Genomic DNA, 17682 nt, shown 5'->3' with positions numbered 1-17682 from the left:
TTCTTTAGTTTCTTTTTTCATTGTTTAATAACTCATGTAATTAGATATATACAATTGGTACGTTTTAATATGATCATTAATTATATATGAATGGGGGAGAGAATTATATTTAAAGTGTATAAGTCAGTTTAAACTTCCCGCCATATTGAAACGTACACAACGTCGTATATATGTGTGTTGAGAAATATTTTGCCCGCGAACTTTGATTTACACATATATATTTTAATAAATGCATATATAATTATTATATTGAGTCATCTTGGCATTGATAATTCGCTAAAAACAAGAAGAAGAAAAAAAAATAAGTCATATCTTTAGAGTTATGCATTTACATTCGTACATAAAGAAAAAAAGGGGGAAAAAAAACATGTATTAATTATGTGTGGGCGCGTATAATCTTATGTAAAGAAGGAAAGGAAAAGAAAAGAAAAAAGAAAAAAATTCAAATATAAATTAGAGATAATAAATAGGACAGGATAAAATACGTGGATAAATGTTTGAAATATTTATAGTAGTAATTATTGTGTAATCGTGTACAGAGACATTCAAAAATATCTATTTTATATTTTAAATTTAAAATATCATTTTGCATAGGAATATTATGTTTCAATTTCAAGTAAAGTTTTTTTTTCTTTTTTTTTTTTTTAAGTTAGATTGCGATCTGGTATTGACCGATTAATTCGATTTTTATTGTAAAATTTCTATATATATATATATAAAATTAATTTAAAATATTTAATATATTGTGTTTCGTTTGATTAAATCTTGATTTATATTTTAAACATTTTTCTGATCAAGGAAAACGAAGAAGAAGAAGAAGGGAACGGGGGAAAGATAAGAAAATAATATTTAAAAATATTTATTGGAAAAAACGAAAAAAAAAAAAAGAAAAATGGTGGAAAAAAAGCAAAAAAAAAAATAAAATAAAATAATTTTACACAAGCGACATATCGATATTTTTTAAAACGATGATGATGATGATAATGATGATGATGATGATGATAAAATTAAAAAAAAAAAATAAAAAAACAAAAAAAAATAAAAGAATAATGTGGGTACAAAATTAATGGACCAGATAAAAATCAGCATTTCTTTTGAAATAATAATACGTATGCTTGAACACTAATAAAAATACTCTTCTTCATTATTTTATCTTTTGAATGATCGATAATCGGTCAATACTCGTTCGATAATTAAAACGATGAATACAAAATGTTTCTAATAGGATTATAATAAATATAAATATATAGATATATACAATAGGTTGTGCATAGATCACGACTAAAATGTCGTTAGTGATAATAATTAATTAATTAACAAACAAGAGTGACCTATTTATTCGATATATAATTTAATCAATTAACTTGTAGATGTTTCAAGGAAAGAAATATGATAAAGAAGGAAAAAGAAAAAGAAAAAAAAAGTAAGAAAAAATTAAAATAATCAAATATTATTTAATTAAATAACAAATGTGGATTGTAAGAATTTTTCAAACGTGTTTTCTTTTGAGTTTTTTCATTGAGATTCTTTATTACTATTATTATTATTATTTATTAGAAATGTATTCTAAATGAATACAAAATTGAATGATTTGTGATTTTAATATTCGTCGTATTGAATCGAAAGAAAAGAAAAAAACATAAAAATAAATCGAGATCGTAAAAAAAAAGAAAAAGAAAAAGAAAAAGAAAAACGTAAAAACAAATAAATTATTTTCTAAATGGATTAGAAAAAAAGAAAAAGAAAAAACAAGAGAGAGAAGTGAAAATATTTTTTAAATCTATAAGAATAGATTTAGAAAGATTGTATAATAAAACGTAAAACACATTCTAGACACTTATTCTATTTGTAATAATAAATAGATGAATATAAGAAATGAATTAACGTTAGAATATTGAAAAACAATGATGATGAAGGGAGATACGATCGAGGGAGACATTTTAAAAAAGGAAAATCAATTTGTAGATTAAATAGATTTAACAATTTTCTAATCCGATTAGTATAATAGTTATCGTTAATAATCGATGTTTTTAATGTTAAGAATTTTCTAATAGAAAAATTAATGGCGCACTTAATTGCATAATATTAATTGTAAATCTGAGAATGTGTAAGGGGATAATTAAAACGTCATTAGTGTCATTATATATTTCATACTAATCATTAAACGTTTCGAGTATATATAAATATATATATTGTCCCTTCGATCGTTTCTCGTAACTCGTCGTTGTTTAAATAAACAAGAAAAAAAGAAAGAAAAAAACAACTATGAAGAAAGAAAATTGAAAGAAAACATTACAATTCATAAAAGTAATCGATAAAAATTTATATAGCTTTAGGAAATTATATTAATATATATTTGTTTGTTCTTTTTGTTTAATATATCAATAATAACATTAAATTTATATAATAATATTTTATCAATTATAATAAATTTATTTAATCATAATTTCAATTTATTATTATTATTATTCAAATTATTATTCAAATTATAAATTATAATTATTAATATTAATCATAAAAATTTCATTTCTAATTTATTAATTTGGTATTCCTGATTAATATATATTATAATATTTATATACGAAAAGTAGATCAACATTATTTTGCACAATACGTAATTCTATCTTTATATTTAAATGTTAATATTATTAATATTATTATTAATACTATTATTATTATTATGATTATTATATCATAATTATGATCATCATCATTATTATTATATATATATAACAATATCACATGATTTATTTATATTCGTAGATTTGGAATGAACTTCTTTTTTAATCTTGGTGATTTGAAAAATAGATTTCTTTTCTTCATGTAAATAAATTACATATTTCCTCGTTTATTAACATTATTATTATTATTATTACTATTACTACTACTTATGACGTATATAGATCTATTAGATTATGTAATATAATTTTCCTTTTTTGTTTTGTATCTCCCTTTAAGTGAGCAGGTTTCATTGGGATAAATAATTATTGTTTAGCACGTTTTAAATTAGTCGCGCTTCTATCTTCGTTCGTCTTCGTATTATTTCGTTCTTCTTCGTATGTTCTTCGCTCTTCTTCGCTGTTCTTCGAAGTTAGTCTATTCGACAAGTGAATTTTCGTAACTGTTGCCTTATTAAATATGAATTATTATTAATGATGATACTATAATCACACGTACGTAAATACATATATGGATAAATAAATAAATGCATACATACTTACGTACATTAAATGTGGAGAAAAGATAAACAAAACACATACTACATTCGTTTTGCCAAAACCATTTAATTAAAACTGTTTAAAATATACATACCAGTGCCGCGCAATATACACATACATATTATATACAAAATAAAACTTTTTCTCCTCGAATAGAAAAATAGTCGTTCCCTCCAAAATGTGCGACTATGCAAGTCAAAATAGAGTTTATAAAGAAAGAAAGAAAGAAAGAAAGAAAGAGTATGAAAAGAAGACAATTTTTATTATTAATATTATTATTATTATTAATCAAAGATAATTAAAAAGGATAATAATAATAATAATAATAATAATAATAATAATGATAATAATGCGATATATTCATAATATATTATATTTAGAATGTAACACGAAAGCTTTTTATTAAGCCAGCAAAGTCTGTCACAAAGTATTACGCTATTTGGCGATAGAAAAAAAATAAAATAATAAAAAAAAACAATACACATTTCCGATACGATTTAAATACCTTCTCTTTCACTTTTACACGTACCGGAAATGATTTAATACGTACCCACGTATATTTACATATAACGGGTGTCCCGTTTCTAATATTCTTTATGTATTTTCCGTATTTTACATGTGTGTGTATCCTATATGTATGTATGTATGCGTGTATAAAGTGTGTAAGTATGTATGCGTTATTTTTTAAATAAACCCACAGACACAACTGTAAAAATATCAACAAATTCGATACACGATATTAATTATTATTATTATTATTATTATTATTAAATATTACATTGTTCTCTTGAGTATGGACAATTAGGTTAAATGAAAGATTTTTTTTTATTATTTTTAATTTTGTTGTTAACAAAAAAAAAGAAAAGGGAGAATAATATTAAATGAAGCAATTAATATTTAGCGATGTTAATTGGTAATTGTTTTTGTTTGTTTATTTTATTTTATTTTATTTTTTTGGTTTTTGGTTTGAACAGTAGCGCGTGCCTTAAATTTAAAATAAAATGGCTGCAGAATTATCGTCGCCATTTTATTTCTTTCGTTTTGAATAATTGTTTCCCTTATGATTACCGAATTAATTAATTCAAATATTGTTTCATTTTTTTTTTTTGTATTTAATCGAATTGGGGTAAACACACTCGTTCACAAGACACCTGTTATATGATATTATTATTATTATTATTTTTAATAATATATATAGAAGTATACATATACGCATATACATAACTGTGTGCATAAATTGTGTGTGTGTGTGTGTGTGTGTATTTGTATTTGTATTTGTATTATAATATACATATATTCCCATTCAATCGTTTGTACGTGTACACTTGTGCTCGTATGTGTGGTTTAAAAGTACATTTGTATGTATGTATGTATATATGTACACGTACATGAATGTACATACATGCACATGTACATATACGATGCAATATATATATAATATATTGCTTGCACGTACAGAATTATTTCGATGGTCGACCAGAGTACAAAGCTTAGGTTTAGTTTGACCTTGGAGATAGTTCATTCGGTAAATTAAAAAAAGAGGGGGGGGAATTAAAAATAAATTAAAATAAAATAAAATAAAATAAAATCTTTTCTGTCATCGTTGTAAAATGATTTTTGTCAATAAAATAATTAGGAAGAAAAAGGAGAGAAATAGAAAGAGATAAAAAATTATTTAAGAAGAACAACAAAAAAATGGATACTGAAAAATGAAAAAAAAAGTTCTCTCTCTCTCTCTCTCTCTCTCTTTCTCTGTCTTTAATAAATAAAAAAATTAATGAGACATCACATAATGACTTCGAATTTTTACATTAAATATATGGAATACATGTACACACACACACACATAAACACATAAATAGACATAAATCATGTGCGTGCAATGATGTAACCACACGTACGCACATCGTACGTACAAGGAACACAAATACACTTATACACATATGTATATATAAAATAAAGGTGCATATATCCTTTTAGTGGGGAGAGGGACAAGGAAGAAGTCTATTTGATATTTATATTTTAATATACAACACACACAAACCGATTGTATTTAGCTAGATTATATTATATTATATTATTATATTGTAATTAACGCGATGTGCTGTAGTAATTCAATTAAATCGTCGTCTATCGATTTATCTTCACAATCCCCTCAACCCTTTTTCAAAATAATTCATTAAAATTTGTTAAATACAAAATGCTCATCATTTTTTTCTCTCTCTCTCTCTCTCTCTTTTTTTTTCTTTTTTGAAAGTATAATCAAAGTAATAGAAATAAAGAAATATGGCGTCGTGGTTGTCATGGTTGAGGAGAGATTTCGATGCTTCGATAGAGAGGCGAGTGTACTACCAACGTGACGTAATTGTTCAATATAAAAGAAAAAATATTTAAAAAGAAAAAAAATACTGGATGATGTAAGGATAATGAAAGAAAAGAAAACTACTAAAAAATTGAAAACACACGTTTATTGTATATTATTGTAGCATAATAATCAAACACTAAAGACTAATGCTTAAGATAATAATCGAGTGGTTTTGGCCGCTAATCATGCGATATGATTAATAATATTATGTACGGTGTATTTGAGATAAATTATTATTACTATTATTATCATTATTATCATTATTATCATTATTATTATTATTATTATTATTATTAATTATTTTCTTCTTTATTATCATTATTATTACATAAAATGATATGGAATAATTATGATGCTCTGAGATACCTTAGAATGGGTGAAATAATAAAAATGATAGTTAACAAAAATATTATGAATAATGTAATTTAATTTATTACAATTGTGTGAGATTGAGAAATGAATTTAAAATAATAATAATAAATACAAACACAAACAAACAAAAAGTGAAAAAGAGAGTGATAGAAAATGTGAAAAAGGAACCAGATAAATGAACAAGAAACGTGAATTGTAATTAGATTATGTGTGTTCAGTCAAATATTGTTTTATGGCCCTAAAAATTCACTTTTTCAAAGATTGAAACAAAAACACTGCACATCATCCATCACCTTTCCTTTTTCCCCCTTAACCCCTTACCACCCATACCCATTTTTATTTCGATTTTTTTTAATTCTTTTGGTAATTAAAAAAAAAGCTCTTGAACGAATAAAAATAATCAAAAAAAAAAACAATGAAATAAAAAGAAAACTACATTATCGACTGATACGATCAAACGATCGATCGATCGATCTATCGATCATGCGACTGAATAATCAACCTGATTTTTTTATTGTATAACATTTTTCGCATAAATTAACTACGAAATACTAACCAAACGTTAGTAGTTTAATTAGAACAGTCCGATTGTACATATTATAAAATAATATTATGTATATATAGATTTAAAAAAAAACAAAAGAAGAAAAATAACACACACACACACACACGAAAATAATTTACATGCCAATACTTTTACGTGTATTATCGATATACGTATATTGTAAAACGTGTAAGTAATCAATTTAAACTAAATACCAGGGTAACAGCAAACAATTTCATCATTATTACTATTATTATTATTATTATTATTATTATTATTATTATTATTATTAAGATTTATAATTATAATTATTGTATCTGTGTGTAATGCTCTAAAAAAAAACGTCCGCGTGCGAATTAGAAAAAAAAAATGGAGAAAGAGACGTGTGCTTATTTTCTCGAGTTTGATTTATAATAATTGCAGTTAAAAACAAAATACAAATTATTATGCATTACAATGAATTATTATCATTAATAATAATTATTAATACATGCCCAGTTGCACAATGTAATATGTAAATAATAACCTTTATGTAAAAAATTATGTATGCACACACTTTTATATAAAACAAAAAAATTCATATATATATATATATATATATATATATAAAAATATGTGCATATATTCTTTGAAAGAGAAACACGTTTACGATTATTACGATCGTATATTTAAAAACTGGTGTAATTTTGCGTGAAACATTTTTAATCGTTTAAATGAAGAAAAAAGTAACAAACACACACACACACACACACAATTTTTAGACTGTCCGTAAAATTTATTATTACTGATTACGCTCCTGCCTATTTGCAATCTTTGACTGTAATATCTCGTAATGAAACTATAAAGAAGTAAACGAACAAATGAAAATAGAAAGAGGAAATTTAATTAAACAAAAGTAATAATTAATAATAATCACCAAGTTGGACCAAAATCGTTGTTAGCATTAGCCGTAACGTTGAACATTTTATCGATAACTTGCTGTCAAACACCATGAACTATAAGAAAAAGAAATATTTTCTTTACTTCTTTTTTTTGTTATTAATATTTAAAACCAAAAACAAATCATTTTAATTATATATTTGTTTTAATTTTGTTTTTGCGCCTAAATAACCGCAACCGAGACAACACAAAATGATGGTGTTACAAGTGTAATCATTTTTCAGGGGTAGAACTATCAACCTGCCATTATAAAAATATTAATCTTGTTTGAGGAAGAAACAAATATTATAATACTCTTAAGATACATTTATTTTTATCATATAAACAATTTAATTTACGTTGAATTTATTTTTAATCAATTAACAAAAATATATTGGAAAATCTTAATTTTATTATCGACTGTTGAAATATGTCTCGCCATCTAGCGATACTAGCTATTACTTCATTGTTACTGACTAGTAAAATTGTGCTGCCTTCTTGCGGTACTAGATATTACTTCATCTTACCGACAGTAGGATTGCCAAATAAATCAACCAAACACTTTAAAGTTCGTATTCATTTTTTGTTCTAACATTAAATATATATATATATATACGTGTGTGTATGTATATAGAAATATAATACTTATTACGAAAAAGGGTAAATACTTTGTCGTATCAAAACAATTATTAATACGGTATAAGGAATTCTAGAGATTAGCTTCTTGTTCTTGTTTTTTACACTTCATTATTTTTATAACTTATTTTTAAAAGTATAATACAAACAAGATCTATCTTTTCATTTTCTAAGAACATAAAATTTGATGATTTTTAGTTGTTGTAAATTCTCTTTAATATAATGTGCGATTTGTACGATTTATTCGAATACGTTTATTATACTGATGCTTATAAACGGATCATCGTTTCGCAAAATTCTTTAAATTTGAACCCGTTGCATGATGATATATTTCGCGTGCAGAATTGCATTAGAGTTAGAGCATCTTAGTAACACAAACATCATACATACACTCCTCATCGTATTTATACGATACCCGCCTCTTTAGCATAAATCTATTAAATATTAGATATTTTTAGGTGACTCGCGCTCCAATGGTAGACTTTGGAATATTTAAAAGTTTATTTCCCGCATTCACTGTATTTTCCGTCGCATTAGATCCTGTCTTTTCCATCAATGTCTGCACATTTCCCGTAGGTGGTAACGCGGAAGATAAGATTTCCATGGCGTGTTGCGGCGAGGTTTTGGACGGAACGTGAAAGAAACATAACATAAAACCTGTCGCCAGAAGAAGATGCATACCAAGGATAACGCTGATGTATATTATTCTATGCTTTCCTGTATAACACACATTGATTTTTAATTATTAATTAAATACAACAAATATTTATATATGTAATAAATATATAAAAGGTATTTTATATTACCTGATATAACTGGATACAGTGAACGAAGTAAAACACCACCCGACATAAAAGTGGCAACTATTACTAACATCCATTGTAACCAACCGATTTGTATCGTCCACAAAAATGCAACTGGAATGTAAATAGCCAAAGAATATCCATAAAGACATATGAGCTCCAAAAGTCCTGGAGATGCGTATGACTAAAAATAAAAAAGAATGTTTATATTTATGTTTTAGCTTCGCTTAGAAAAAAATCAAATGAACAATTGATTGATTTACTTCTATCAATTCTTCTTCCGTATTTCTCATACTAGTTGTCCACTTCAATGCTCCCCATAATGCAAGTGGTAATAACCAAGCATACAAGAATATTGAGGTAGCAGCATAGGATATTACATGGAAGTCATATCTCCAATGATAATAACTAGAACTAGCTGTTTGTAAATAGTTAGCCATATTACCACTTATTGCAACAGAAAATATCAAAGTGACACATATCCAAAATGGACCATATAAATCAGGATTAGGTCTAATGTGCGTAACCAAATAATTTTCTGTACTATGTGGAAACATTGATCTTTTGATACGTTCTACTACATCTTTTGTATTGACATTAAAAAACTTTTGATAGTATTCTAAAGTCCAGAAACTGTATTGGGTTTGATCCACTGAAAAAATAAAATAACAGTTAACAATAATACATCAAAAATGATTATGACATTTCATCGGTTGATTTAATACAACATTATATTGAAGTTATATTTATTAGAAATAGTATATTAAGTTAATAATTAAATATGTTACATCAATAGTTAACCTTCATTTCTGTTGGGTATGCCTTCTAAATCTTCAAGAATACCAATTCCTGTAGAATCATTAGGTAAATTATTAAAATTTTGATGTGTGGAAGCACCAATGTCAAGTTGTGCTTGACCAACGTTGCTTTGTTGATTCATCGTTGAAAAATCATGGAACGAAATAAATTGAGAATCGGTGTTTGTCGTACGTTTGTCACCCTCCATTATTAAACACTATTTATTATTTAAATTTATTTCTTAAACTTATTTGACAATTGCCAGCTGGGCACATTGCAGGGAAGAAAATTGCAGTATCGATTTGTTATTCGATATATTTCGATACATCGTTCGATGTCAGAATTAAATCGACCAATCAGCGAATAGAAATATCGAATTGCAAACTCTTCTGCCATCTGTTAAATTTCAATGGAACCAAAAATTAATATAAATAATAATTGAAATAACATTACGCAAAATTGTTCATACATATTATTATTAATGTTAAATAGCACAAAAATTGATACATCATTTATATTGTTTAAATTGAAATTTTAAAAGCTTCAAAATTTGATATAAAATTACAGAATTTTAGGAACGCTGAAATATTTTTGAATATCCATGACGCGTCTTTAAAAGCGCGCGTTTTTTCATTTGACAAAAATTTAGTACATACTTCACACTGGAACTTGCGATATGTTACAATTTTACATTCAGTTAACTTATCAAATATACATAGTTTATTATATTAACAAATACATACAAAGTTTGATTGTTTATTGTTAAGGGGACAACTAAAAGGTATGGTGTAAGATAACAAAATATATTTTTATTATTCTTTCTTTTTTTTCTTTTGTTTTTTTCTCTTTTTTTTTCTTTAATATATGTGCAATTTTTCAACAACTTACTCATTATGTACAATTAGCAATCAAATTTAACATTAAATAAAATAAATCAATAATCATATTACATTAGAAGTGACATTTTAAATTAATAGATTTATTTTCATTTATACAAGCTCTTAGAATGATTTAATATAGAAATAATTTTTAAATAAAAATAATTTAAGAATAATTGTTCTTAATATGAATTAAGAACAATTGTTTTTTTTCGGCGTCTCTGTAAAAATATTTTCAACATATTTAACGTTTTTTATTTTTTATTGCTTTTTTTTTCTTTTTTCATTCAAAGAATCTCACATCATTAATTAAAGTTTATCGCGTTTATTTATGTTTTTCTTTCCACTGGCTTAGATTATAAGAATTGATTTGATCAAGCTATCGATAAATGCAGCACAAAACTTACTAAGGCAGTTTATTTTTCCTTTTCTTTTCTTTTCTTTTCTTTTCTTTTCAGAGCGCAATTATATTACAATATATTAATGTCCGAATAAAAAGTTAGGCTCGATAGTAGATAGGATATTTTTTAGCTTGTATTTTATCATTGAATTATTTTTTTTTACAGCAGGATGCTGTTTGCAGTATATATATATTAATTACTGCATTGATTATTTTAATATCAGCTGTCCTTTAATACTTCTTTCAGAATGGATCCTGTATTTCTGGCTGGAACAAAGTCGGGGAATGTTGGTAATGTAACATTGGAAAGCAATAATGTCGAATGGTTAGACGAAGTTGAATGTTGTCTGCTATGTGTTGGCCGAGGTGAGGACTAAAAATATATTATTTGTTATATCGTTGATAAAGATAAATACATGTTAAAATTAATTTATCTTACCGATGATGATATTGGCAAAGCAGGTAATTGAGGTTTTGGTTTAGATTCGGTTTCTAAAAATCTTACAAATGCAGCTGACAATGAAGCTTCTTGATCCTATAATAAATATTACAAAAATATAATATTAAATTATATTATAAATACAAATTATATTGAAATAATTAGATAGAAAAATCGAAGAATTTTATACTTGCCTTGGTTGGAGTACCAGTTCCACTAAAACGCGAAAACCAACTGCTATTTGCAACTGCATTATTAATACCAGCTTTGTCTCTATCATTTTCTGTAAAATCTAATACAGTGGCGATTACTCTCAGAACGGATGATTTGTCTGATGCTGACGATGACAAATATCCAAGCAAGAGATTTTTAATAAGATTCCTGAAGACAAATAATTCATTATAAATATTCATTTGAAAAGAGAGAAAGATATAATTTAGAAATAATCTTAACTCACTTATCAACTTTTCCTATTCCACTTTGCGTAGCTTCTTCTATTCTTCGTTCAGCGGTATTTTCCAATTCCATTAATCTTTCAACTGGAAAATTAATAATCGAAATCAATTATGTTTCTTTTTTTTTGTTTTTTTTTACTGTTATACATTTTTATATTAATTATTATCTCGTACTAGTACAAAACGAATGCTTTTCATATTGATTTTATTTGTTATATCAACAATCCAAATTAAATAGATAATAAAATAAGAAACGTCCTTTTGAGGGAGAATAAAACAAAAAAGAACAAATATTTTTGATTTTTGTATACATGTGCATTCATTGAGACGTTGTAAAGTTGGCAGATTGGTACTCTGAACAGACATGAGCGCAAGTATAACACAAGTACTGGTAGTTTTGTTATTACACCAGTACCTGATGTAATACTCACACCCACATCTTAATTGCACATGCTGCATTCTCTTCGTTTATCATGCTGTTTCTATGCAAACTAATATTTTCATACATGCTACTAAAAGTATAATAAGGAAGCTGTTGTTTTAACATGTTAAGCGCCTAGCCTTCTCTTTTGTCGAACTTTTTATTTCAACTGGGATGATTCCCGTTAATCGTAGAAAAACAAATACAAATTTTGGCAAAGTTTTCAGTCTGTGGAAACACCAGGCATGGCATTTAACATGTTAAATATTATATTAACTACTTTTAGATATATCGCGTATGATATTAATTCTCTAATCTAAAGATTTATAGAATATCAATATTTCAATTTATGATTTGAATTATAAATTTAGAATTTAGTTCCTTTTTTTTCTGCTGAATATTGGTAACGGGTGGGAAACCCCACGAGGTAATATGAGCTTTTACATTTGACACACTCACGGTTACCGCATGAGATTACCCACTTCTACGTTACCAAGTTTATGTTTTTTTTTTTTTTTTTTTACATGTATTAATAAAACTATCTATTACGAAGCATTATGCAATTCTATACTACGATATTTAACAATATATTTTGATGTTATATATAATATATACACCAGAATATTATATATTGTATTTATATTTAATTTAATTTTTGCTATACCTTAAATGATACATAATTGAAATAATTCAATACAAGGCTTACAATGATTATTTATGGATCTATTATATAAAATGCTTATACTTTTTTAATATTCAATTAATTTTAGTTAAATAAAATAATACGTTGTTGATGTATATAATAATTAAAAAGAAATGTTCATTTATCTACATTATTTTGTTTCTGCTCGTGTAGCATGCGTACTAAAAATAATTTTTAATAATTATACGGTGTTATAATCAAATATATCAAGCCATTTGAGTATTGGTAAAATATTAAGGTCTTGGAAGACTAGCAAAGCTGCAAAATACAAGTATCTTTATACAATTTATTAATTTTTTTCTTTTTTTTTTTTTTCTTTTTAGAGAGAGCAATATCTTTATATATTTATGAAGAAATAATAAAATTATATATAATCGTTACAATGTCAGTAGTTTTTTTTTTTTTTTTTTAAATAAAACAAAGAAAAAAATTCAGCAAAGAAAGTGTTGACATTAAAATAAAATAAAATGAAAGAAGAGAGCACCAGCACCAGTGGGGCAATGCGCGCATGAGCCAACCAAGATGTGATTTAGTGTGCAAAGGCGGTGGGGTCTGGTTCGTAGCCGGATACCAGCAAGAATCCTGGGGCTACAGTTTAATCCCAGAATTACCAGCTGATATTTGACTACATTACCAGATATTATGTGTGTAAATTGTTTTTTTTTTCACAGATTAGTCACAGCATACACAGTCAAACCGATGATTGTAATGTAGTTTTGATTCTTGTCGCTAGTACTATCAAATTTGAGTATATATCGAAGTTCTGTAAATAATATTTTAGTGGGGAAAAATACCCAAGTTTATTACCGACCATCATATATTTTTCAAAATCCTACAAGCATATAATAATGTATGTGCCAGGTTTAATTATTTATACTTAAAAAAAAAAAAGAAAAAAATAACATGGTAGAACGAATAATAATTATTGAATATAAATATTCGTGTGAAATTATCAAAAAAATGTCAAAAACACTAACTATGCGATAAATGTAAAGAGAACAAGATGCAAACAAAAATAGGAAAAATGTGTAAAGTGTTTGAAAAAGTTACCTTCTCGATTTAATTGATCTATTCTTTCCGTTTTCTTATCCAGTTGTTCGCTTAATCTAGAAGCTGCTTGCAAATATTCCTGAGCTTCCACTAATTGTTCCTACACGTGTGTGTTTATATTTATTTATTCAATTAAATAATCTCATTTTCAATTTCTTATAAAACAATTAGCAGAGAAAGGAGTAAAAAGGACAAACCTTGAGACAAGAGATTTCATTTAATAATTCGTTTTGTTTTTCATGGGACTCTCGAAGTTGTAATTGCAATTTTTCCGTAACTCTCTTGATATCCCTTTCTTTTTCTAAAATAATCACATATATGCATTAGTAGATATATCATATTATATTGCTGTTGCGAAAATAATTGTTGCATCAAGGAAAAACATTTTCTATACCTCTTTGGAATTGTTCCAAAACTATTTGCAAATTAGTAAGTGCAGCGGTCTGCGACAAAACTTTATCCTCCGCCATAGACAATTTATTTTGTATGTCGTCCCTTTGTTGAACAATAAGCAACATTTGTTGTTGCAACGTTTCTATTTCTTGATTTGCCCTTACACTCGCGGAGGTGTACACGGTAGACGAATTTTTAAGTTTCTCTTCCGTTTGCAATAATTTGATTTCCAATTCTTTACGCATATCCTCAACCCTCAAAGTTTCTTCCGTGTAACTATTCTCTATCGCTATTAAATGCGTCCTAAGTCTGTCTATTTCTTTAGCCGAATTCATTAATTTACTTTGACTTTCGTCATATTGATTTTGTAACATTCTATTGTTGGATTGTTCTTGAATCAAGGCAGCTTCCAATGCATCACATTTATCTTTAAGAATGTCCATTTCCTGTAATTGATTCAAATGACTCGCGATTTTGCAAATTTCTCCATTATCGACATTTTGACTATTTTCTAATCGTTCCATTTTCATTTTCAATTCGTTTTTAGTTTCTGCAAGTTCTTGATCTTTGTCATTTAACAAATTAGCTATATTATTTTGTTCCATGGAAATATTGTTCCGCAACTCTTGAGCTTGATACATTTGTTCCGTCAATAGTACAGATAATCTTTTAACTTCGCTATGATACTGAAGACTCTCGGTATGTTTTATTTGAACCAATTTAACAAGCTCGTCCCTTTCATTTTTGAGATTAAGAAAATCTTTCGAATCAACTGCGTTAACTTGATTGCTCATCTTCAATGATTCTATTTCGTTGTCCTTCTCTTTGATAAGATTCGACAAACTTTCTATGGTCTCTTTAGCCATAGAAACATTTTCTTTATTAGACTCCAATTGATTTTTTATTTCTGCTATTTCTGTCCTTAATTTATTATTTATATCTTTTAGTTCTTCATTTTGTCGATTCTTCTCTTCCAAATTATCGACAAACTTTTGTATTTCCCTCTCAAAGTCATTTTCTTTCGTTGGAGATTCCAAATGCCTAGATTTCTCTTCGAACAAACGAATTTGATCGTTCAAATCGGTTATGGTTTTTTTCAAAATTGCGATCTCGTTTTGATCCTCTTTGTTCTTTAAACGTAAGTCATTTAATTCACTTTCAGTTTCCATCAATCGGCTTTGCATTAAATTTAATTCCTTTTCAGTAATTTCCTTTTCTTTCAAACGTAAATTATTCAATTCAACTTCAGTTTCCATAAGTTTGTTTTGCAACAACTCATTGACAGATGCTTTCTCATTGAATTTTTCTTGCAATTCTTTCATTTCCACTAATTTATTACGTAGTTTAGCTACGTAATGCATATTCTCTGCATTAAGATCCCTTATTTCTTTTTCGGAAATTTCTAATTGTGATTTTATCGAATCGTTAGTCATTTCATATTTGCTTAATTCCGCTCGAAGTTCCGATTGTTCCTCTTCGAGCAAAGATTTTTCTGTATTCAACAGTTCTATCTTTTCTTGGGATTCTACTTGAGTTGCTGCCAATTGATCCAACAACGATGCATTTTCTTTGACAAATTTCTCATTTTCTTGAGTCAATCCAGCTATCAAATCTTGCCTAAGATTTGCCTCGTGCAAAGTATTGTCCAATTTTTCTCTCATATTGAATAAATCATATTCCAAATGGTTTCTTTCTATATTAACTTTTTTCAATTCTTCACGAAGTTGTTCCAACAAATCGTTTTCTACTCTTTTCGAATCATCGGCGGTTGCTTTCAATTTAATCAAATCTGCCTGATACTGTTCGTTCTCCTTAATCAAATTGCTATTTTCACGTTCCAGTTCGTTCTTAATATTCAAAGTAACTTTAAGTTCCCTTTCCAATTCTTCCATACTACAAACTGAAGCTTTCAATTCATGAGCTATGTTCTCTTTACCCAATCTAAGTTCCTCTATGGTTTCTTTGTATTTTTCCAAAGACGTTCGTAATTCGCTGGTTTCGTTCGAGAATTCTAACAACCTACGTTTCAAATCTTCGACAGAATCTTCATCATTTCTAAATATGTTACAATAACCATCGTTCATCATCGTGACTTTTTGAACTTTTGTTTCGTCGAATAAATTCTCGTTGGAATTGATCGATAAACCGTTTTCGAAATTTCTTATAGAATCGGTAACATGTAATTTTTTCAATTTATCATTCTCTTGACGTAATTTGTTAACCTCCTCTTGCAATGATTCAGTTTCAGTTTCCAAGGATGCAACACGTTCCTCGCTAGCTTCGGGAATAGATGGCAAATTTGATTTCAAATGTTGAATTTCTAAAAGCAACGAATCTATGTGGGCCTGCATGTCTTCGCATTCCAGTTGCAAATTGTCCCTCATTTCTGTGTTCTCATTTAGATTTCGCGTAATCTCAGTTACCTTCCTTTCTAAAACGTCCTTCTTCCAATTTACCTCGACGTATTGTTTTGCAATAGTCTCGAAAATCGACTCGTTTGTATCATTCATTTCTATGCACGAATTTTTCAAGATATCTTTTACTTTTTGTTCCAATTCGTACAACAAATTATCATTACCATTACCATTATCAACATACTCCTCCTTGTCATTTATTTTTGTTTCATTTTTTTCATTATCATCCTCCTCCGTTTGAACATTTTTCTCGGCTTTTTCCAAATGACATTTATTATTTTTTTCCATCATGCTAAGTTTATTCTGTAATTCCAAGACTTTACTTTCAGCTTGATTGTGTTCAACATAAAGTTGTTCGTACGCATTTTGTAGACACTGATGTTTCTTCTCGTTTTCTTTCTTCAATGTTAATAATTCTTCAATAAATTGTGCATGCTGTCGATCAAGTTCCTCCAAACTGTTATTAAGATTTTTATTTTCATCTTGCAATTCTAGTAATTTTCTAGACAATTCAATTTCCCTATTACTCATAGAACATTCCTGAGAATCCAATATCAAATTTTCCGATTGATTATTTTCGCTACTTTTGTCGAGTATCTTCTCATCAATTGAATAATCGTACATTTTTTCTTTGTCAATTAACGATGACTTTTGTTTATCATTTTCCAAATTTTTCAATACATCACGAAACAGTTTGACCTTTTCCTGATAATCCAATTTCGATATGACCATATTGAAATCGTTCACCAGTGCTATTTCGTCTTCCTGCATTCGTTTGACGTTTCTTTCAACCTCGCGATTCTAAATATTATCAACAATCAAATTTATCAACGTATATAATTATAATCAAAATGAATAAGTTCAAACATTTATTA

At 27.0% G+C, this 17682-nt stretch overlaps 2 protein-coding genes across 3 annotated transcripts in view; both read right to left on the bottom strand.

Moving 5' to 3' along the window:
- Window positions 1-3474: 3474 nt before the first annotated feature.
- LOC107071133 (protein YIPF1) lies at window positions 3475-9967 on the bottom strand. The gene is made up of 4 exons (XM_015329857.2): window positions 9658-9967; window positions 9120-9508; window positions 8860-9040; window positions 3475-8770 (listed from the first exon to the last, which is right to left on the bottom strand). The coding sequence occupies exons 1-4, from the start codon at window positions 9860-9862 to the stop codon at window positions 8508-8510; spliced, it is 1038 nt and encodes a 345-aa protein (XP_015185343.1). The 5' UTR covers window positions 9863-9967; the 3' UTR covers window positions 3475-8507.
- A 981-nt stretch (window positions 9968-10948) lies between these two features.
- Window positions 10949-17682, bottom strand: part of LOC107071120 (uncharacterized) — a 31008-nt gene continuing 24274 nt past the window's right edge. For both annotated transcript variants that reach the window (XM_015329827.2, XM_015329828.2), the window contains 7 exons: window positions 14395-17608; window positions 14198-14301; window positions 14001-14100; window positions 11829-11910; window positions 11566-11752; window positions 11372-11467; window positions 10949-11305 (listed from right to left, as the gene is read on the bottom strand). In XM_015329827.2, the coding sequence (XP_015185313.2) occupies window positions 11153-11305; window positions 11372-11467; window positions 11566-11752; window positions 11829-11910; window positions 14001-14100; window positions 14198-14301; window positions 14395-17608 (3936 nt within the window). In that variant the 3' untranslated portion in view covers window positions 10949-11152. The remainder of the gene's footprint in view (window positions 11306-11371; window positions 11468-11565; window positions 11753-11828; window positions 11911-14000; window positions 14101-14197; window positions 14302-14394; window positions 17609-17682) is intronic.

Source organism: Polistes dominula, unplaced genomic scaffold (genome assembly GCF_049000335.1).
Source record: "Polistes dominula isolate Pdom_NZ unplaced genomic scaffold, Pdom_raw_medaka contig_11, whole genome shotgun sequence".
NCBI classification, from domain to species: Eukaryota; Metazoa; Arthropoda; class Insecta; order Hymenoptera; family Vespidae; genus Polistes; species Polistes dominula.
The sequence above is the reverse complement of the archived record's forward strand: the minus strand, read 5'-3'. Positions and strand labels throughout refer to the sequence as shown.

What these genes read in the sequence shown, in the direction of transcription:
- LOC107071133 (XM_015329857.2), bottom strand. Translation starts at nt 9,862, where the DNA reads ATGGAGGGTGACAAACGTACGACAAACACCGATTCTCAATTTATTTCG. An exon ending in CATACCCAACAGAAATGAAG is followed by an intron (nt 9,509 to 9,657) that starts GTTAACTATTGA and finishes TTATTTTTTCAG; the next exon opens with TGGATCAAACCCAATACAGT. An exon ending in CGGAAGAAGAATTGATAGAA is followed by an intron (nt 9,041 to 9,119) that starts GTAAATCAATCA and finishes TTTTATTTTTAG; the next exon opens with TCATACGCATCTCCAGGACT.